The sequence below is a fragment of the Dipodomys merriami genome, unplaced genomic scaffold (genome assembly GCF_024711535.1).
Source record: "Dipodomys merriami isolate MVZ:Mamm:240054 unplaced genomic scaffold, mDipMer1.0.p SCAF_48, whole genome shotgun sequence".
NCBI lineage: Eukaryota > Metazoa > Chordata > Mammalia > Rodentia > Heteromyidae > Dipodomys > Dipodomys merriami.
The window spans coordinates 3,275,808-3,298,294 of NW_027206046.1; the positions used below are offsets into that span (position 1 = coordinate 3,275,808).

A 22,487-nucleotide genomic window follows, 5' to 3' on the forward strand; every position below is an offset into this window, starting at 1 on the left:
AATGCTGTTGCTTCACTTCCTTACAAACAATCCCAGTTTCCTCATCTGAAAAATGGGTTAACACAGATTACTTCCAAGTGATGGGGAGGGAATCAGACAGGGTTTCAAGCCAGACACATAGTAGGCCCACGGTAATTAGTTACTGAATGAATGAACCAAAAAAACATGAATGAACTGGCCCAATACTCCTTTCCTTAGCCCCTTTTTGGACAGCTGCCTATTCCTTGACCTCAAAGTGCCCCAGTTCTTTGTTGTCTGTGGCCAGCCTGCCCATCCCCCGCCCTGGTGTTAGATAGCGCAGCCTCCCCTCCCCCAACTCTCCCAGTTATGTAATACCGCAGTGCGCCTGGCCTGGCCCCTCGGCATCCTCATTATATAACTTCCTCCTGGCAGCGCCACCTCCTTCTCATACGGGGCTCCCTGGGTCCCCCCTGCACACTATGCAGAGCCAACTGCTCATTTGCATGAGCAGGGTAAATTCAACCCTGGCAGTAGAGCTGCAGTTAAGTCAGAAACCCCAGGACACCTTGGCAACTGCCCCTCAGCTCAGCGATCAGGGCTGCTGGGGCTCAGGGAGGGACCACACTGCATCCACGAGGGGAGAGGGGGGGAGAAGGGGGAAAGGTCTCCTGCAAGGGCCATTCACTCTCGTGATGGGAAAGGGGACACAAAGCTAGCCCCAATGACCCCAGCTGCTGCTCCCATCCAGGAGCTCTGAGCAAGGGAGCAAGGGATGGGGGCACGCTGGGGCAGGACTCAGCACCCCAGAGAGCTGAAGACATACATGGAAGTCAGAAGCCTAGAGCAACAGAGGGGCAGGGAAGAGTCACGTGGATATGGTCTGGTCCCTGCACCGGTGGCTCAAGACTTTAATCCTAGCTGCTCGGGAGGCTGACATCTGAGGATCCTGGTTTGAAGCCAACCAGGGCTAAGTTGTCTGCAGTTAACCACCCAAAACCACAAGTGTTGTGGGGTGCCACGACTCGCACCTCTAATCCTCACTACTCTGCAGGCTGAGATCTGAGGATTGCAGTTCAAAGCCAGCTGGGGCAGGAAAGTCCTGGAGATTTTTATCTCCAATGAAGCAGCAAAAAAGCTGAAAGTGGAGTTCTGACTTAAGTGGTAGAGTGCTAGCCTTGCGCAATAAAACTCCAGAATAATGCCTTGGCCCTGAGATCAAGCCCCAGTAGTACTGGCACTGGCATGTGTGCACGGAACAAAAATACAAAAACAGAACTATCAGATCCAACTTGTGCTCTGGCCTTTGCCCACTGGCTGAGCCTACCTGAGGCTGCGGTGTGTTCTGGGAAAGTACTAGCTGCCAGAGAAGGAAATGTCCTCAGGGAAGACTTACGGGGAGCCCACAGGTTACAGCTCTACCCTGAAGCATTCTGTAATCCTGACTCAATGAGCCAGGCATTCCACAAGCATGACTGGAAGAGGGACAACTACAACAAACGCCGAAAAGAGGCCATGTCTTGAAGGGCCGAGGCTACACAGGTCCCTGCCACATGCCTGTCCAAGAAGCTCCAAGAACAGAGGCCTGGCTAGAAACTTAGATGCTAATAAGACAGGCCACAGAATAGGCCCTCAGGCCTGGGAAAGGGGGAAGGGCAGAAGGGCAGAGAGGAAAAGGGGGGGAGGGAGGGGGACGAGAGGAGGCAGGAAAGAGGAAAGAGCCAAGCTGGCCAAGACCAGCAGGACAGCAAGGCCCAGCAGTGGCCACCCTGCTTTCCTGGCAGCGGCCGCCTGTGACCTCATGGGCAGGGGCGTGGGGATGGAGAGGCAGAGGGAGAGGGACATGCAAGACACTGGAGTCTTTGTTTATTTGATTAGAGAGGAAAAAGGCGGCCTCAGGACCAGACAGCCAGGGTCACATGACCTCCCGGCCTTACTGGAGGCTGCGCTGAAGGATGGGGAACACCCAGGGTGATGAGAAAGGCAGCCAAGAGGACACTGAGGAGAGGATGCTCCGGGCCAGTCTACCATCTGGCCTCTGGGAAAGCCCTCAAACTGTGAGCTGGAGTGGCGAGGAGGATCGAGGGGCCTTCCCCCCTGAGGCCACCATTGCTGCCTTCACATAGCTCCATCGCTGGTCTCAGAACCAATCTGAACTCTAGGCAGGGTAAGGAGACGGAAGAAACGGGGTGGCTGAAGAAGCTGAGAGTTCAGCCGCAATAATCAGGCCTCTCTGAAGGTAATGTCCTGCCCAGAGCTGGGCCTGACCCAGGTAGTGGACAACAACCCTCAGGGGTGGGGAATGGAAGTGGGTCACAAAGCAGCATGGGTAGAGGACTGAGACAAGTCCCCTCCTCCCCACACAGGCACACCAAGTGACACCCACACAAAGACCCCAGCAGAACCATGTCTCGGTGACATGCACATGACCACAGGACTGGCACACAGCAGACATGCAATTTGCCTCTCTCACACAGACACGTATACAGCATCCACTCAAAGATCAGCAGGTCTCCAGGATATAGTAAAGCCTACAGGATCTGAGAGACCAAAAATGTGACTTGTGTCCTCAAAGAGCCCTGAACAGCAGATATTGTAATCGTGGGACCAGCCCATGAACTCTCAGAACAGTATAAACCTATGCAGGGTGCCAGTGGCTCCCCCCTGTATTCCTAGCTACTCAGGAAGCTGAGATCTGAGATTCTCAGTTTGAAGCCAGCTCCAGCAGGGAAGTCTGGGAGACTTTTATCTCCAATTAACTAGCAAAAAAAACTGCAAGTGGAGTTGTGGCTCAAGTGGTAGAGCACCAACCCTGAGTAAAAAAGCCAAGTGATAGTATGCAGGCCTGAGTTTAAGCCCTAATACCAGCACACAAATAAACAAACAACAACAAGAAAAAAAAGACCCATGGCCCTTCCCTTGGGCATGGGTATACCCAACTAATACCCAGTATTAGAATTCTACAGCCTACTTCCCCTGCCCTGCCCTCTGCAGAGCGGATTGATAAAGCATTATGGTCTCTTCCCAGAGACCACAGAAACTTTGGGTTCTTCCCTCTAAAACTAGAAGAGAAATGAAATGGCTCCAGCAGGCCCAGACCAGACCTGCTCCCTACCTCCCTATTCTCTGTGAGTCAGCCCCAACTATACAAGGCACCTGGTGACATGCAGAGTTTAGGGTGAGGTGTGGAGGGAACTGGCAGGAGGTGCTCGACTCCGCTGCCAGCCTCAAATCTGATCCCCCTCTCCTCCTGACATCTGTGAAATTACACCCTGGGGCAACACCCGCCAGACTCCCACCAGGGAAAAGTGGTACAAACAGCAAACTATCTGCACTCAAGGGAAAGAATCTCTCAGGTTCGTGATCTTTCCCAGCTATAGCCAAGAAAGGACAGGGAAAGTAGCTGCAGCCTCCTAGCCCTGGAACCAAGAGGAGTCGAGAGGAGGGAGATAAAGGAAAGGCCACGCCCTTGCCTCTGTCCTAGACTCTAAGGTGCTGCAGGCCTGGCAGGGTGGAGTCCTCATCTACAGCAAGCTCAGCCAAGGGCCTCCTGTATCCAGGGTATAGGGGAGGGCCAAGGACCCACCTCCAACAGCTACTTGCAACTATGGGCTGGAGTCCTGAGGGAAGGAAAGAAGAGATCTCAGCAGACTCTAAGTGCATTGTCCATCAACTAGGGACTGGGTGGCTCCAGAAGGTCCAATCTGTTCCTGGGTTTGCACCTCAGTCCATTCAACAGGGAATCTGCAGGCTGCTTTGAGTGGTTGGGCCAGCCTTGCCTTTATCCCCAGTGTGATCTTAGGCAGATCTTGGCCTTGAGAGAGAGACACAGTCAGCAGCAGGCATTCTCTCTTACCTTGTTCCCTGGGGATCGCAGGAGGATAAAGCGATGCTTCCGCTTCAGGAGGGCACGGAGGTCCTGACACTTCTCATAGCTGCCCAGTTCCACAGTCTCCACACACTTCTGCTCATCCTGGGGGAGAGAAACAAAGGACATGAGCTGGCAGGAGCCAGACCCAGCCAGATACTCAGCCACCCAGGCCACACTCCAGACCTAGATCCTACTCAGAGAAGACATCACGTCACCAAATTATGGTATTCAGACTCTGGTGTGCATGTACTCTTTAAGGGGTGCCCACAAAACTCATCATCCCTAAAAGAAATGGGACATACATGCTGGGGGGCAGGCATGTGTCTAGGGCTGGGTCCACTGTACCTAAGGCCAGAGATACAAATAGAGAGAAAGTGGAAGAGACTTAGAAAGGATACCTGGGAATTTATACAGGCCCAGAGGCCCGGCAGAGATTTGTAGAGAAGGTAGATTGAAAAAGGGATGCAGGATGTCACAAAAGGAGAAGAGAGGGCTGGGAAGGTGGCTCAATGGTAGAGTGCTTGCCTTGCATGCTCGAGGCCCTGGGTTCGATTCCTCAGCACCACATAAGCAAAAAGAAAAAAGCCGCAAGTGGCACTGTGGCTCCAGTGGTAGAGCGCTAGCCTTGAGCTGAAGAGCTGAGGGACAGCGCCCAGGCCCAGAGTTCAGGCCCTACGACCGGACCCCCCCACCAAAAAAAAGGGGGAGAAGAGAGTCTGCACGATCATAGGGAAGCTGGGCACTAGTGTCTCAATCCTGGCTACTCGGGAGACTGAGTTCTGGGGATCAATGTTCCAAGTCAGTCAGGGCAGAAAAATCTATGAGATTGTTGTTTTTTTTGTCAGTTGTGGGGCTTGAACTTGGGGCCTGGGTGTTGTCCCTCAGCTCTTCAGCTCAAGGCTAGCGCTCTACCACTTGAGCCACAGTGCCACTTCCAGCTTTCTGGTGGTTAATTGGAGATAAGGGTCTCACAGACGTTCTTGCTGGGGCTGGCTTTGAACCTCAATCCTCAGATCTCAGCCTCCTGAGTAGCTAGGATTACAGGTGTGAGCCACTGGCGTCTGGCCCATGAGATTCTTTATCTCTAATTAACCATCAAAAGGCTGGAAGTAGGGCTGGGAAGGTGGCTCAGTGTGCTTGCTTTGCATGCACGAGGACCTGGGTTCGATTCCTCAGCACCACATAAGCAAAAAGAAAAAAGCCGCAAGTGGCCCTGTGGCTCAAGTGGTAGAGCACTAGCCTTGAGCTGAACTGCTGAGGGACAGCATCCAGGCCCAGAGTTCAGGCCCCATGACAAAAAAAAAAAAAAAAAAAAAAAGGCTGAAAGTGGAGTTGTGGCTCAAGTGCTAACTTTGAGCAAAAAAGCTCAGGGATAGTGATCAGGATCTGAGTTCAAGCCCTAGGACCTATATATACAAAAAGAAAAGGAAGGGAGAAGGAAGGAAGGAAGGAAGGAAGGAAGGAAGGAAGGAAGGAAGGAAGGAAGGAAGGAAGGAAGGAAGGAAGGGAAAGAAGGAAAGAAAGATAAAGAAAAGAAAAAAGAGAAGAAAAAGAAAAGGAGGGCTAGGAATGTGGCTTAGTGGTAAAGTGCTTGCCTACCATGCAAGAAGCCCTAAGTTCAATTCCAGAAAAAGCTGGAAGTGGCACTGTGGCCCAAGTGGTAGAGCGCTAATCTTGAGCAACAGAAGGACAGAGCCCAGTCCCTGAGTTCAAGCCCCAGGGTTGGCCAGAAAGAAAAAAGGAAAGGAAAAAGGACTCTGATACCTAGTAAGTACTTCTGCATCCTAGGTTCTCCTAGGCCCCCCAAGACCCCTGAAAGCCCAGAGCCTCAGTGTCTATCTCTTGACAGAGGGAATGAGGCTAGAGGGGAAGTGTCTTTCCCTAGGGGCCAGCCCCAAGCCACAGGCCTGAGCCAGGGGAGGGTCTCTGCTGTACACCACACTTCACCCAGCCCAAGGTGTGAGAAGCATCTTCTCAGTATGCTGCTCTATGCCAGAGCTTCTCCCAATGCGGCGCCTAGGCCAGCAGCATCAGTACAACCTAAGAATTTGCTAGAAACAAAACTCTTATACAGAAGCCCTGTTGAATCATCAACCTAGGGGCATAGGTCTGGCAATGTGAGGGTGTGTGTGTGTGTGTGTGTGTGTGTGTGTGTGTGTGTGTGTGTGTGTGTGTGTGTGTGTGTGTGTGTGTGTGTGTGTGTGTGTGTGTGTGTGTGTGTGTGTGTGTGTGTGTGTGTGTGTGTGTGTGTCTGTGTGTCTGTGTGTCTGTGTGTGTGTGTGTGTGTGTGTGTGTGTCTGTGTCTGTGTGTCTGTGTGTGTGTGTGTGTGTGTGTGTCTGTGTCTGTGTCTGTGTCTGTGTGTCTGTGTGTGTGTGTCTGTGTGTGTGTGCGTGATGGTCCTGGGGTTTGAACTTAGGCCTAGGGTGCTTTCCCAGAGCTATTTCCTCAAGGCTACTGCTCTACTGCTTAAGGCCCCAGCTCCACTTCTAACTCTTTGGTGGTTAATGAACTTTCCTGCCTGGGCTGGCTTGGAACCTCAATTATCAGATGTCAGCCTTCTAAGTAGCTAGGATTTATAGGTGAGCCAATAGCATCTGGTAGTAATGTGAGTTTTAACTAGCCCTCCAAAGACGTTGAAGTATGTGAAAGTTTGAGGATCACCACCCAACATTTCTGGGGGTGAAGCCTGGTGCTCAGTATCCTTTTATTTTTGTCTTTTTGGTAATACTGGGTTTAGACCCAAGGCCTCATGCTTGCTAGGCAGGCGCTCTACTACTTGAGTCATGACCCGAGCTCTATTTGCTTCATTTGTGTTTCTGATAAGGTTTTGTGTTTTGGACCAAAGCGAGCCTTGAACTGCAATCCTTCCACCTGTGGCCTCGTAATTGGGACTGCAGGCATGAACCACTGTGCCCAGTTTTGTTTGTTTTTGTTGGTGGTGGGGCTTGAACTCAGGGCCTAAGTGTTATCCCTAAGGTTTTTTGTTGTTGTTGTTTTTGAGACAGGATCTCACTATGTAGCCCAGATGGTCCTGGAACTTCAGATTGTCCCGCCTTAGCCTCCCCAAGTGCTAGAATTACAGGTTACAGGTTTGGACTACTACTCTTGGCTTTCTTGGGCGCTCTCTCTCTCTCTCTCTCTCTCTCTCTCTCTCTCTCTCTCTCTCTCTCTCTCTCTCTCTCTTCCTTTCTGCCAGTCCTGGGTCTTGCACTCAGGGCCTGGGCTCTGTCCCTGAGCCTCTCTGCTCAAGTCTAGCACTCTACCACTTGAGCCATAGCGCCACTTCCGGCTTTTTCGCTTTATGTGGTACTAAGGGATTGAACCCAGGGCTTCATGCATGATAGGCAAGCACTCTACCACTGAGCCATATTCCCAGCCCAACTTTCTTGGTCTTTGTCTTTGTTGTTCTCCTCCTCTTCCTCCTCTCCCCTTCCCCCACTCAGCAAAGGATTTTATTAACCTTTGTTCCAAACTTTATTCTCTCTCTCTTTTTTTTTGGTCCAGTCGTGGGGCCTGAATTCTGTCCCTCAGCTCTTCAGCTCAAGGCTAGCACTCTACCAATTGAGCCACAGTGCTACTTCCGGCTTTTTTTTCTTTTTGCTTATAAGTGGTGCTGAGGAATCGAACCCAGGGCCTCATGCATGCAAGGCAAGCACTCTACCACTGAGCCACCTTCCCAGCCCCTCTCTGACTTCTTTAGTTTAGTTAGCTACAAAGAATGAATCCTGTTTAAGGAAAAACTGAAAAGAGTTGCAATGTCCAAGGAACTTGAGCTTAAAAATATTAAGAGATTTTGCCAGGTACCGATGGCTCATGCCTGTAATCCTAGCTACTCAGGAGGCTGAGATCTGAGGATCGTGATTCAAAGCCAGCCTGGGCAGGAAAGTCCGTGAGACTCTTATCTCCAATAAAGCACTAGAAAACTGGAAGTAGCGCTGTGGCTGAAGTGGTACAGCGCTCGTCTTGAGCTAGAGAGCGCAGGGACAGCATCCAAGCCCAGAGTTCAAGCCCCAAGACCGACAAAATAAATAAATATATATATATAAAGAGATTTTGATTTTATGAGATCCATAAACATAAGAATTTTCAAGCCAGGCACCAGTGGCTCATGCCTGTAATCTTAGCTGCTCAGGAGGCTGAGATATGAGGATCTTGATTCCAAGCCAGCGGGGGGCAGTAAAGTCTGCAAAACTCATATCTCCAATTAAATCATGGAAAGAGCCAGCAGTGGTGCTGTGGCTCAACTAGTAGAGTGTTAGACCTTGAACAAAAGGAGCTTGAGGACAGTACCCAGGCCCAGAGTTCAAGCTTCAGGACCAACAAAATAATAAACAAAAACAAAAAACAAAGAATTTTCAAAAAGCACATTGTTCCCATAACTTCTTCAAGCTTTATCCTCTCCAGGAGTTGACTCAGTTCAGTTTGCTTCATTCTTAGAAGCCTCTAGATTCCCCACATGATAGGGAGCTTCGTCATCACTGTCCTCTCTGGAACCTTTTCCAGCTCTGAGTTTCCATCCAGATCCTGTGGTCGGGCTTCGGCCAGGCTCCTGCAGCTCCACAGATGGTCAGTACTGAGCTGTTTTTTGATACTGAGAAGCATTTGGTCAGCTGCTTTCTGTCAGCATGGCCTGATAGGCCAAGTGGTGCCAGAGGCCTTAACTTTACCATTGTTAAGGTAGATCACACTTGTTCCTTGCTTTGCAAACCCATTTATTTTTTCCATACCATAGCTACTGTTTATGTTCACCTCTCTTTCTCTCTCCCTCTCTCTCTCTTGTCAGGACTGGGGCTTGAAGAGCCTCCAGCTCTTTATTTCTAGCTTTTTCACTCAAGGCTAATGCTCTACCACTTGAGTTATACTTCCACTTACAGCTTAGTTGTTGTGGGTTTTTGTTTTTGGTTTGGTTTGGTTTTTGTCACCTTGTGGCTTGAATTCAGGGCCTAGCACTGCCTCTGAGTTTTGTTTTGTTTTTTGGGTTTTTTTTTGGGTCCGGTGGTGGGGCTTGAACTCTGGGCCTGGGCGCTGTCCCTCAGCTCTTCAGCTCAAGGCTAGTGCTCTACCACTTGAGCCACAGCGCCACTTCCAGCTTTTTTCTTTTTGCTTATGTGGTGCTGAGGAATCGAACCCAGGGCCTCAGGCATGCAAGGCAAGCACTCTACCACTGTTTTTGTTTTGTTTTGCTCAAGGCTATTGCTCTACCCACTTTAACCACAGCACCGCTCATAGATTTTTTTTTTTTTTTTTTTGGTAGTTAATTGGAAATTAGAGTCTCCTGGACTTCCCTGTCCTAGCTGGCTTTAGCAGTAATTTTCAGATCTCAGCCTCCTGAGTAGCTAGGATTACAGGTCTGAACTACCAGTGCCTGGCAGCTGTTACTGAAAACAAAACAAAACAAAACCACCCTGAGCACTGGTGGCTTCTTCCTGTAATCCTAGCTACTAAGGAGTCTGAGATCTGAGAATCACAGTTCAAAGCCAGCCCAGGAAGAAACATACTTGAGACTCTTTTTTTGTTTTGTTTTGTTTTGTTTTCGGGTCCAATCGTGGGGCCTGAACTCTGGGCCTGGGCACTGTCCCTCAGCTCTTCAGCTCCAGGCTAGCGCTCTACCACTTGAGCCACAGTGCCACTTCTGGCTTTTTTCTTTTTGCTTATGTGGTACTAAGGAATCGAACCCAGGGTCTCAGGAATGCAAGGCAAGCGCTCTACCACTGAGCCACCTTCCCAGCCCAGTACTTGGGACACTTATCTCCAATTGACCACCAGAAAACTGGAAGTGGCGCTGTGGCTCAGTGGTAAAGTGCAAGCCTTGAGCCAATGAGTTGAGGGACAGCACCCAGGCCCAGAGTTCAAGCCCCACAACCAAGCAACCCAAAAAAAAAAAAAAAATCATCTGCTGTAGCTGTTCTATGAACCACCTTCTTTCTGCAAACAGTTCCTGTCCTCACCAGCGCACACCTAGCACCTGCAGCTTCTGAGGATGAGGGAAGGGACTGTGTCACCTTTGCCCACAGCAACCCCCTATGGCTGGACCTCTCTCCCTGTGCCTGTCCCTCCCACCATCTTCCAGTCCTCAGTTCTATCCCTCCCTATTTTGCTCCTTTTTTGGGGGGTGGGGGGCATTCCTACGCTCTTGCTCTGATCAGTGCTTTTTATTTTTTTATTTATTTTTTGCCAGTCCTAGAGCATGACCTCAGGGCCGGGACACTGTCCTGGAGCCTCTGTACTCAAGGGTAGCATTCTACCACTTGAGACACAGTGCCACTTCTGGCTTCTTCTGTTTATATAGTACTGAGGAATCAAACCCAGGGCTTCATGCATGCATGCTGGGCAAGCACTCTATCATTAAGCCACATTCCCAGCCCTGCTCAGTACTTTTTTTTTTTTTTTTTTGGGTGAGTCGTGGGGCTTGAACTCTGGGCCTGAGTATTGTCCCTCAGCTCTTCAGCTCAAGGTAAGCACTGTACCACTTGAGCCACAGCGCCACTTCCAGTTTTCTGGTGGTTAAGTGGAGAGAAGAGTCTCACGGACTTTCCTGTCCAGGCTGGCTTTGAACTTTGATCCTGAGACCTCAACTTCCTTAGTAGCTAGGATTACAGGCGTGAGCCACCAGCGCCCAGCTCCTGCTCAGTACTTTTTAAAGCACAAGATTCTACAACTGAAAGGGCAGCTCTATCATGTTCTCTGTGTCTATCTTTTGTACAAAAACAGCCATTAGAGGGACACATAGGCCAGGTGAAAGGGCTCATGCCTATAAGCTTAGCTATGAAGGACACAAAAATCAGGAGGCTAGCCAGTCTGGAAAAGGGTTATAGCGAGGTCTCATCTCAACAAATAGACTGGACATGAGGGTATGTGTCCCTAATCCCAACTAAGTGAGCAGCAGAAGTAGGATTATGGTTCAAGGCTGGGGGGTGGGGGTGGGGGTAATCAAGACCCTTTTTGAAAAATAGTCTAAAGTTGGGCTGGAGGCATGGTTCAAGTGCTAGAGTGCCATCCTCACAAGTTCAAGACCATCAGCACCATCAAAAAATTAAAAGAGAGAGAGAAGACAGACAGACAGAGAGATGGACAAGACCCGTTTGCTGGAATGAGTATCTAGCCCACCAGAGGGAGACCCCAGGAAGTTTCTTCCTCAGGGGCATCCCAAGGAGGAAAGCCCACCTGCCCTCCATTCATGGGCCGCTCCTGCAGGATGACTACTGGTCCCTTTGTACTGTCCTCTACTGTCTGGGGATAGAGTCAGTCCAGCTCCCCACCACTGCCATCATGCTGCATCTCCTCTCTCCACCCGAAACGCTGAATCATCTCAGCCCTTCTGCAGCTCAGAAAAATGGATAAAGCAGCAGGCAGGCACTGGGTGGGGGCAGCATCTTCTCTGACAACAAAGGAACAGCCAAGAGCCAAGAGCCATCGGCACTCGCCTAGTTCCTTACATCAGAAAGAGGAATTGAGCTAACAAGCATTTCTCAATTCCTACTCCAGGGCCAAACTCCCTCACCCTTGAGTACTCAGTTCTGGAAACTACAGTTAAGTTCTGAATATTCGTGTGTATGTGCACGTGTGCGCACACATGCACCAGGGCTTGGGCACTGTCCCTGAGTTTTTGTGCTCAAAGCTAGCACTCTATCACTTACGCCACAGCTTCACTTTTGACTTTTTGGTAAGCTAATTGGAGATAAAAGTCTCTTGGGGCTGGGCACTGGTGGCTCACACCTGTAATCTTAACCACTCAAGAGATGAGATCTGAGGACTGAGGTTCAAAACTAACCCAGGCAGGAAAGTCCATGAGACTTTTTTTTTTTTTTTTTGGTTGGTTGTGGAGCTTGAACTCTGAGCCTGGGCACTGTCCCTCAGCTCTTCAGCTCAAGGCAAGCGCTCTACCACTTGAGCTACAGCGCCACTTCCGGTTTTCTGGTGGTTTATTGGAGATAGGAGTCTCATGGTCTCTCCTGCCCGGGCTGGCTTTGAACCACGATCCTCAGATCTCAGCCTCCTGAGTAGCTAGGATTACAGGCGTGAGCCACCAGCGCCTGGCGTCCATGAGACTTTTGTCTCCAAGAGCTCCGTCTCCTGTCTCTGGAGCTGTGGTTCAAAGTGGTAGAATGCTACCCTTGAGCCAAAGAACTCAGGGACTTGCCCAGGCTGAGTTCAAGCCCTACAACCCCCCCAAAAAAGTCTTGGGTTTGTTTGCCTTAGATCTCAGCCACCCAAGTTGCTAGGATTACAGGTGTGAACCACTGGTGCACAACTACACTGATTCTTTTTTTTTTTAATGCATCATTTGGTTTTTCAGGTTTGGCCATGTGAAATCCTGCTTTCCCAGCTGTGGCCAGATGTGGAGCCATGGTCCAGGCCAATTCTGGCAGCGCCTACAGGCTGACAGCTGAGAACCTGTCACTCAACTCTCGCAGCAGCTGGCACTGGAGGAAGCTGTGACAATCCCCTTTATTTATAAAAATATCCCTCTGCTGCCACATTCCCAGCCGTGACACCTCCTAATTTGGTAAGAGCTGGGGTACAGAACATCTGGGGGAGGGGAGGGCTGTCTGCCTGTCCTCATCCCTTGTCCTCCTCCCATTGCTTCTCTGACACCAGGAGCCTGGGGAGGTAGACAGGACAGGCCAAGGTGCTTCTCAAAGGCAGTTCTCCAAAATACCGAGATCAAGGTCACCCAGTCTTTCTTGGCCTGGGACACTTAGGAATTTGCCAAGTACCCTGAAGGAGCTGAGAGAGGTTGGTCTACCTGCCCTCAGGTAGACCAACTACCAGAGACATACTGTAAAATCTGTGTATGTGTGTGTGTGTGTGTGTGTGTGTGCGCACAAGCATGCATACCTCCATACTGCAGCTGGAATGAAGGGCCTCATGCTTTTGCTTGACCTTTTTCTACTCAATTCTGGTGCTTTACCACTTTAGACACAGCTCCACTTTGGGATTTTTGGCTGGTTAGTTGGAAATAAGAGTCCCAAGGACTTTTCTGCTTGGGCTGGCTTTGAACTGAGATCCTCCTCAGATCTGAGCCTCCTCAGTAGCTAAGATTAAGATGTGAGACAGCAGTACCAACTGAGGATGATTTTAGAATAGCCGCAACTCTAGTTTTGTTGTTGTTGTTGTTTTTGAGGGGGGGTCTGGTTGTGGGGCCTGAACTCTGGGCCTGGGTGCTGTCCCTCAGCTCTTCAGCTCAAGGCTAGTGCTCTACCACTTGAGCCACAGTGCCACTTGCGGCTTTTTTCTTTTTGCTTATGTGGTGCTGAGGAATTGAACCCAGGGCCTCAGGCATGCAAGGCAAGTACTCTACCACTGAGCCACCTTTCCAGCCCCTCTTTTCTTTTTTTTTTTTTTTTTCTTTTGTCAGTCATGGGGTTTCAACTCTGGGCCTGGGTGCTGTCCCTCAGCTCTTCAGCTCAGGGCTAGCACTCTATCACTTGAGCTATAACGCCACTTCTGGTTTTCTAGTGGTTTATTGGAGATAAGAGTCTCAGATTTTCCTGCCTGGGCTGGCTTTGAACCATGATCCTCAGATCTCAGCTTCCTGAGTAGCTAGGATTACAGGCATGAGCCACTTAGCCCGACTTAGCCTCAACTCTAAAATCTATTACCCACAGGGAAAAACACCTTATCTCCTCCAGTCTTCAACTAGAACTTCACTGACTTTCATTTATTATACAAATTTGGCATGTTTTTTCTGGCTTGTACTAAGGCTTGAACTCAGGAACTGGGCACTGTCCCCAAGCTGCCTCTGCTCAAGGCTAGCACTCTACCACTTGAGCCACAGTGCCACTTCTGGCTTTTTCTATTTATGTGGTACTGAGGAATTGAGCTCAGGGATTCATGCATGCTAGGCAAGCATGCTAGACAAGCACTCTACCACTCTAAGCCACATTCCAAGCCATCTGAGCTTCTTTTGCTCAAGACTAGAGCTCTACCACTTGAACCTTAGTGCCACTTCCAGTTTTCTGGTGGTTTACTGGAGATAAGAGTCTCACAGACTTTCCTACTCAGGCTGACTCTGAACCATAATCCTCAGATCTCAGCCTCCTTAGTAGCTAGGATTACAGGTGTAAGTCACCAGCACCCCCTTAATTTCAGCTTTTTTTTTTTTTTTTAGCCAGTCATGGGGCCTGAACTCTGGGCCTTGGCACTGTCCCACAGATCTTCAGCTCAAGGCTAGCACTCTACCATTTGAGCCACAGCGCCACTTCTGGCTTTTTCTGCTTATGTGGTGCTGAGGAATCGATCCCGGGGCCTCATGTATGCAAGGCAAGCGCTCTACCACTGAGCCACCTTCCCAGCCCCAACTTTAGCATTCTTGATCATCTAAATTCTAAGTCTCCTCAACCTAGGAGGGACATCAGATTCTGACAATGTTTCAGAGGCACAAGAATAGCAGTAGTAGTCTTATGTTACAGGAGAAAGAAAAGGAATTTGGCATGGTAGTACACCCCTATATTCCCAGCAATTGGAAGGCTGAAAGCAGGAAAATCACAAGTTTCCAGGCCAGCCTGGGTTATAATACAAGACCCTACCTATCTCAAACAACAACAAAATAAAGCTCCAAGGGAGTATGAGACTTAATTCTTATTTCTACTACCATTACTGCATGGAGCAGACTTCAGCTTTCTAGAACATTCCTTATATAGAACTTTGCCCAGGGACAGGAAGTTTCAGTATCCAGGTGTACAGTTGGGAAGACTCACATGCCAGACACACACAGAGTTCAAAGGGACTGCAGATGCGGAGGTATCATCCCCAAAGCACACCCAAACGCCCATAAGAGATCAAGCAAAAGGAAACATCAAAAACAGAGCAGGGCTGAGTACTTGTGGCTCGTGCCAGTAATCCCCGCTACTCAGGAGGCTTAAATCTAGAGATCATAATTCAAAACCATCCTGGGCAGGAAAAGTCTGTGAGATTCTTATCTCCAATTAACCACCAAAAAGCCAAATATAGAAGTGTGGTTCAAGTGGTAGAGCATCAGCCTTGAGCAAAAAAGCTAAGGGATGGATAGCACCCAGGCCCTGAGTTCAAGCCCTAGTACCCACATTCCAAAAAAAAAAATCTTTGCTATTCAGGACACAGATCTGAAGATCATGATTCAAAGTCAGCCTGGGCAGGAAAAGTCCATGAGACTCTTATCTCCAATTAACCATCATAAAACCAGGACTCAAAGTGGTAGTGCACTAGCATTGAGCAAAAGAACTCAGGGACAGTGACCAGGCTCTGAATTCCAGCCCCGCCAGAGCAGATCTTCCAGCCTCAGTCCTGGTCTCCTCCTGCTGGACTGGCTGCCATCACTTTATCCCCATCTCAGAACCCCCACAGTCAGGAAAAAGCAGGCCCCCACCTCATTCTCGTAGACCAGCAGCTGGGCCTGGCAGAGGAGCAGGTAACGATCTTTCCAGAGACCCAGGAGGCCCCCACTGCTCTTCTTGATCCAACCAGCCTTGTCTGCAGTCCGTGTTCCATGAGGCTTCTCGGCCCCATCCTTCACACCCTGTAAGACAGCATCAGATCATACCATGAGGGCTGTTACCCTGGGCCACATGGGCTAGAGACCACACAAAGGATGTGTGTCTATGCTGGGTCCTATATGACGTCCCCAGATCCCCAAAGGCAGATATTCCTAATCCAATATCAGAAACAACAACAGTCTTAGTCTCACTCTTACAGCTACCCTCCAAGGTGCAAGCCTTTAAGTTCAAGAGAGTTGACTTTCCAGAATCATGTGGCTGGAGGCACAGAGAAAAAATTCAAAGTGGGTCTCTGTTACTCCTTCTTCTCATGTTCATTAAGCCAGTCAACTAACATACTGAGTACTTGTAACATCACAGACGAGTAACAGTCTTGGTCAGGTGCTAGTAGCACAAGCAAATAATCCTAGCTACTTGGGGGCTGAGAATCGAGGATCACAATTTGAAGCCAGTTTGATAGACAAGTCCAAGAGACTCTAATCTCTATTCTTTTCTTTTTTTGGCCAGTCCTGGGGCTTGAATTCAGGACCTGGGCACTGTCCCTCAGCTTCTTTTGCTCAAGGCTAGCACTCTACCATCTGAGCCATAGCACCACTTCTGGCTTTTTTCTGTGTATGTGATACTGAGAAATCAAACCATGGCTTCATGCATGCTAGGCAAATACACTACCACTAACCACATTCCCAGCTTCTTATCTCTAATTATCCAGCAAAAATCCAGAACTAGAGGAATGGTTCAGATAGTAAAGTCCCAACTATGGGCAAAAAAAGCACAGAGTGATAGTAAGACTCTGAATTCAAGCCTCAGTACAAGCACAAAAACTGTTATAGAGTTCACAGTAGGAGGAAAAACAAATTGAACAAGTAACACCCAGGCACACATATATTAACCAGTGTGAAATGCTACAAAGGATAAATAGAGGCCAATGACCCCCAGGCTGAGGTAGTGTAAAAAAGGCTTCTAAGAAGAGAGGATGGCCAGGTACCAATAGCTTATGCCTGCAATACTAACTCCTGAAGAAGCTGCAGATTGCAGTTCAAAAACAGAGGAGGCCAGGCCCTAGAGGCTCACACCTGTAATACTAGATACCCAGGAGGCTGAGATCTGAGGATAAAGGTTCAATGCCAGTTCAAGCAGGAAAGTTCATGAGCCAGAAATGCAGCTGTGGCTCAAGCCATAAAGAGCTCCAGCCTGGAGCAAAAAAGCTGAGGGACAGTCCCCAGGCCCTGAGTTCAAGCCCCAGTATTAGTGCACACACACGCACACAAACAGCCACCTAAGGCAGATAAGTTGTCAAGACTCCATTTCCAAAATAGCTAGCAAAAAACTGAGCTGGAGGCATGGTTCAAGTAGTAGAGTACCAACTGATCAAGCAAAACCTGAAATTCAAACTCTAGCACACACAAAAAGAGGGTTACCAGGATGGGAGGGACTAGGCCAAATGACCATCTGCCTCTCTACTCCTGCCCTTCTAATGAACTCACTCTGCAGCTCAGACATCTTGCCCCAAAGCAGAAGGAATCCTCTGTCTGTATTCCCACCCCAGGCCAGGACTGCTTCCTAATCTGAGCGAGCAAACTGGGCGCTGATGGCTCATGCCTGTAATCCTAGCTACTCAGGAGGCTGAGATCCGAGGATTAGCAGTTCAAAGCCAGCTTGGGCAGGAAATTCTGTGAGACTTTTATCTCCAATTAACCACCAGAAAACCGGAAGTGGCACTATGTTTTAAAGTGGCAGAGTGCTAACCTTGAGAGAGAGAGAGAGAGAGAAAAAAAAAAACAACCTCAGAGACAGCATCCAGGCCCTGAGTTCAAGCCCCACAACAACAACAAAACAAACCAACCAACCAAAAAAAAACAGAAGTCTTCCTTCAACCATTGCGGGTACAAGGAGCTAAAGTCAAGCCTGGATAGACAGGGAAACCACAATACCACCTCAGGGCCAGCCAGGGGCATCTTGTGTCCTGTCTGCTTGGTTGGCTGGGTACAGAGTACATGCCTATCACATGGGGTCAGATTCACACTCTGGGTTCCCAAGCACTCAAGTCCTCTCTTGAGGACCCAAGAAATATCTGTGAGATGAAAAAAAAAAAAAAATCCACCCCAGTTTGGCACACCATTTTTGCGTCACTGGCTGAATCATACAGTAGTGAGTGTGAAGGGAGAAGGGCAGAGAAGGGGAGGGGAGGGGGAGGTCAGGAGCAGAAATGGAGAAAACTCTAGAAGGAAACCAACACTCACTAATTTTGCCTATGCTATAATTTACATAAAACTCAAAAAGGGGGCCCCAGTGCAAAGAGACACGCCCCTCCCCAGGGATGCCCTGTGGCTACAGCTGTCTTTTGGAAGGGCAAGCCCAGACACAAGTAAGTGTGGTGAGCTGTCAGGAGGTGGGCAGGCTCTAGTTTTACCTGCTGTCACAACTCAAGGTGTGTGTGTGGTGCGGGGAGGGGGGGGGAGCCCCAGCCTGCTTCTCCCTGTGCAACCCCCCCCCCACTACTACTTCCTGAACTGCAGGTTCTGATGATTGGAGCTCTGGTTCCATGCAGGCCTGAGGGCAAACCTCTCGTTCTCAATTTGTTCACCTTTGTCCACCCTTAGACATGGAGATGTTAACAGGGAAAGTAAAGCCGGGAGCTGGTGGCTCACGCCTGTAATCCTAGCTACTCAGGAGGCTGAAATCTGAGGATCGAGGTTCAAAGCCAGCCCAGGCAGGAACGACCATGAGACTCCTATCTCCAATAAACCCCAGAAAACCAGAAGTGGCACTGTAGCTCAAGTGGTAAGAGCACTGGCCTTGAGCTGAAGAGCTGAGGGACAGCGCCCAGGCCCAGAGTTCAAGCCCCACGACCAACAAAAAAACAAACAAACAAACAAAAAAACAGGGAAAGTAAAAAAAAAAAAACTTTAATTCCATGAGGATAGGGATTTTGGGATTGTTTACAACTGTTCCCAGGGGCCTGCGGTGCCTGGCACCTAATAAATACTCAGAAAAAGATTTGTGGCTGTTTGGAGATAAGGCATTTGTAAAGCACTTCCTAGGATGTCCTAGCCTAGTAGGTGGCAGCTGTCACTTCTGTTACTGCCATCTCTGCCATGCCCTCTGGCTCTCAGGGATTCTCTGGGGGCCTGGGTCCCAACCTGGGACAATGATTTTCTAGACTACACTGCTAGGCCCAAATCTCCACCAGTTCCTCTTTGAGGAAATGGGACAGTCTTGATGCTCTTCCCGGAAGCAGGAATGAGGAAGTAGAGAGCTGGCCAGTTATAAGCCATCCTGCCTGGGGGGAAGAGGGGACTTTAGGGCCCCTGGATAGAGGGGGAGACTCTCCTAGAACCCTTCCCCTATGTCGCTGTCAATACCAGGTATTCAGCTCCCATGTGCTAAGTGACCCTGGCAGGCTGTCATAGGGCCCAGGGAAAAAGGAACCCCTATACCCACACTCCTCCTGCCTGTCCCCCCCCCCCCCCACTGCCTGACACAGGAAATTTCCTACTAGCTGGAAGCTCTGGGGGCCAAGGCTGGAACCTGGTATCACGATCACTGTTATACCTCTGACCAGCGCCCAGTGAATAGCATGACTTCATTAGTTAGAGAACTGAGCCCCGGGCCTGGAAGACTGGGTGGGACTGGGTGGGAGGAAAGTAGGGACAAATTAGGGGGCTACAGATGGTGTGAATCAACACCCAGCCATCCTATGGGAGGCCTTGCTGGACACCAGGGTCCTACTTGCCTCCACCTTCTATTAGACCCTCCTTGCCCCTCAGCCCTCTTCCCAGCAGGGGACCTGGCTCTGCCCCAGTGGGTTTTAACAAGGCACCCCTCCCCTTGGCAGGGCTCACAGGGAATGTTTTGTCCTGCTCAGCCCAGTTTCTAGAACTCCTCTCCTCTTATTGACCAGCTGACCACTGTTTCTGTTTTGCCCTCCCCCACCCATCCATCCTCACCAGGCTCTCTCCTTACCACTGTGAACAGCCACTGAGACAACTGTGAACATAAGCTTGGCTTCCTATGTCTGACTGTTTGGGTCTTTTTTTTTTTTTTTTTTTGCCAGTCCTGGGGCTCGAACTCAGAGCCTGGGCTGTCCCTGAGCTACTTTTGCTCAAGGCTAGTACTCTACCACTTGAGCCACAGCGCCACTTCCAGCCTTTTCTGTGTATGTGGTACTGAGGAATCAAACCCAGGACTTCATGCATGCAAGGCAAGCGCTCTACCACTGAGCCACATCTCCAGCCCTGGCTCATTCATTTTTAAATACAAAAAAAAAAACAATAGGAGCTGGGGGCTCTTAGCTACTTGGGAAGTGAGAGCTGAGGATCAGGGATCAGGGTTCAAAGCCAGACAGGATGGAAAAGGCTGTGAGACTCTCTTCTCCAATGAAACAGCAAAAAGACAGAAGTGAAGGCATGGCTCAAATGGTAGAGCGCCAGCCTTGAACAAAACAAAAAATCTAAGCAAGCATGTGGGGCCCTGAGTTCAAGCCCCAGTACTGGCACCAACATTTTTTAAGCCAGGTCACTCTTATCTTTGTGCTTAGAAGACAGATGGAAAATCATAACAAACTTAAGACCGAGGCCAGAAGAAGAAATTTTATTGGCACATGACATTACAGACCCTGGCAGCTCAAGCCAACCTTTGCCCTTAGACTAAACCCAGTGACGCAGCCCAAACTCTACAGAGAAGCCACCACATCAGAGCCCTGTGATCGGAGCCTGTAGTGGAGCAGACAGAGAAAGGAAGTACAGGGCTCTGCCCTAGGGGAACACAGACCCCGCCTCAGGGAAGCCTCTAGTGTGGGGAATGGGTGTAAGGAGCGGGTAGACGTCCCTCACTTCAAAGTTTCTAGTCTAGGAAGTCATTTGAGAAGGGCAGAGCTCAAGAAAGTAAGAGAAGGAACTCCACTCTCAATCCCTTCACCCCTGAAAAGACACAACCTTAATTAGCCCAATGTCACAACCCAGTGTTGGGACAGGGCACTGTCCCCTCCTATCCCAAGAAGCTCAAGTAAGCAGTGTGGAGCCAGGGAAGGAAGGACTTCGGGAGGGCAGGAGACAGAGCCTTAGGGTAGAAGCCTAGATCCAAGGTTTCCAACGTTACACCAGGGACAGTAACAACAATGCCACTGATAGGTATAGTTTTCAAAGTTTTTGCACACATATTAGGCTATTTCTGGATCCTTCTCTCCCTTTTCATCTGGGGAAACTAAAGCCCAGAGAATATATTTAAGGAGATGTTCAAAGTCCAAATCAGCACTTCTTCACCAAACCTCAGCCTGATACAGACCACCAACCTACTGCAGAGATCATTGAGGCTCAGGGGGTCACGCAGGGGCTCAGGAAGGAAGCAGAAAGCTAGTGGGAGGGTGAAAAGCAGCCATGTATAAGTGAAATGAGACTTAGGGGATGGAGGAAGGAAGTAAAGTGGGCATGACTTGAGATGGCCCGGGTATTCAGACAGGTCTTGACATCTGGGAGTCAGAAAGTCACACTATTAGAGATCAAGGACCAGAGGGAGCTCAGGGCTGAGCTGAGCTCAGGGAAGCTCCCTTTAATTGGGGGCCAAAGCAGATCAGGAGATGGAGTATTTTTCATCTACATCCTCAGAGAACAGAGGAGGGGCCTGAACCAGAGAACCAAGCGCCCAGGACAGACAGCAGCCCCACCCGTGACAGCAAGAAAGAAACCACAGCAAATCTTAGTGGCCTGCTTGGCCTCCTATCTAGGCCCACTCAGTGAAGGGACTACATCATACCCTCAGGCCTGGGGGAGGTGGCTAGGCCCTGTATTTTATAGAAGAGGAAACGCTGGCTAAGAGGGGAAGTGACTTATCTATCATCCCACAGAACTGCAGGGCCTGGTCTAGAGGGAGTCAGCCGCCTACCTGCTCTTGACCAGTGGCCCCAGGAAGTAGGGAGGTGGACACTGACAAGGACTCAGACAACGTGGACCACTCAGGGGTCTCCAGATGACTAGTTTCCTTGCCATTCATGCAGGCAAAAACAGATCCTTCCTTCCTTTGAACTTGTAAGGGCAAAAGATGGCAAAAACTTCAAGAGATAAGACAAGCCAGTGGTTCACACCTGTAACCTTGCTACTCAGGAAGCTGAAATTTGAGGATTAGAGTTCAAAACTAGCCAATTAACCACCAAAAAAAAAAAAAAAGGCCCAAAGTGAAGCTGTGGCTCAAGTGGTAGAGTACCTGCAAGCCTTGAGTGAAAAAAGCTAAGAGACCGTGCCCAGGCCCTGAGTTCAAGCCCAGTACTGGCACACCAGAAAAAGAAAAAATCATATTCATATTCACATTCATGCCACAGACAGTCATTAAATGCTCAGTAGGAGTGCTGGGAGAATAGTTTGCATGCAAAGGGTGGAGATCATGGAGTACCTGAAGACACCCCAGACCAAAAGTGTCCTGAGAAGGTAAGAGTGAGACTCAAGAGGCATTGGCTAGACCAGTTCTCGGCTCCCGGGGAACTCAGGCCTTCTCAGGGATGTGGGGAAAGCAGAGACCTGACTTTTTCAGCTAGTGTCTTCGGAAGGATTTGGGCCAGGGAAGATGAGAGGAGGGAAGCAGAGGACTCGCAGGGGACTTACACAAGGGAGGAAAAAGTCATTTCCTCGGTCTTCCTGCCAGCAGGCACTGTTAACAGTGTCAAGATCCCTTGAGCCAACGACCCTGGAAGCCACAAGCACACATAGACACGGACCTGACCAGCACAGGGTTGGGGATACAGCAGGCGACCCAGGCCACTTCCCAGCAAGCTGGAGCCTCAGTCTCCCCATCAATCCAATGGGAACAATACCAGCCACGATTTCCACACAGAGAGAAAAACCATGATGAAAGAGGATGCGGTCTGCGAAGTGCCGGACGCCGTGCTCTTCCCCCGCCTCTACCCCAGGCTTTCTCGTGGGGGGAGTGGGGAAGGGGGGGCCCACGGGGTTCCCAGGCCGATGGAGAGTCAGAAACGAACCAAGGCCTGAGCCCGGGACCCCAACCACCCCGCGGGAGTCTCACTGACCCCCTTTGCCTAGCCGACCCCACCTCTCCCCACCCCAGTATGGCCCGGCCCGGCCCTCACCTCCTCTTCCATGGCGAGTCCGTGAGGTCCGGCTCGAGGCTCCGCCGCTCACTCCCGGCGCCGCGCGGGACCCGCCAGCTCCATCTGCGCGCGGCCCGGGCGGCG

At 49.9% G+C, this 22,487-nt stretch overlaps 1 protein-coding gene across 1 annotated transcript in view; it reads right to left on the reverse strand.

The window, feature by feature from the left end:
- Plekho2 (pleckstrin homology domain containing O2) overlaps positions 1-22,487 on the reverse strand; it is a 30,955-nt gene extending 8,468 nt beyond the window's left edge. Inside the window, exons 1-3 of the mRNA XM_069995176.1 lie at positions 22,383-22,487; positions 15,178-15,327; positions 3,815-3,931 (exon numbers count right to left, since the gene is read on the reverse strand). Of these exons, the coding sequence (XP_069851277.1) occupies positions 3,815-3,931; positions 15,178-15,327; positions 22,383-22,394 (279 nt within the window). The 5' untranslated portion in view covers positions 22,395-22,487. The remainder of the gene's footprint in view (positions 1-3,814; positions 3,932-15,177; positions 15,328-22,382) is intronic.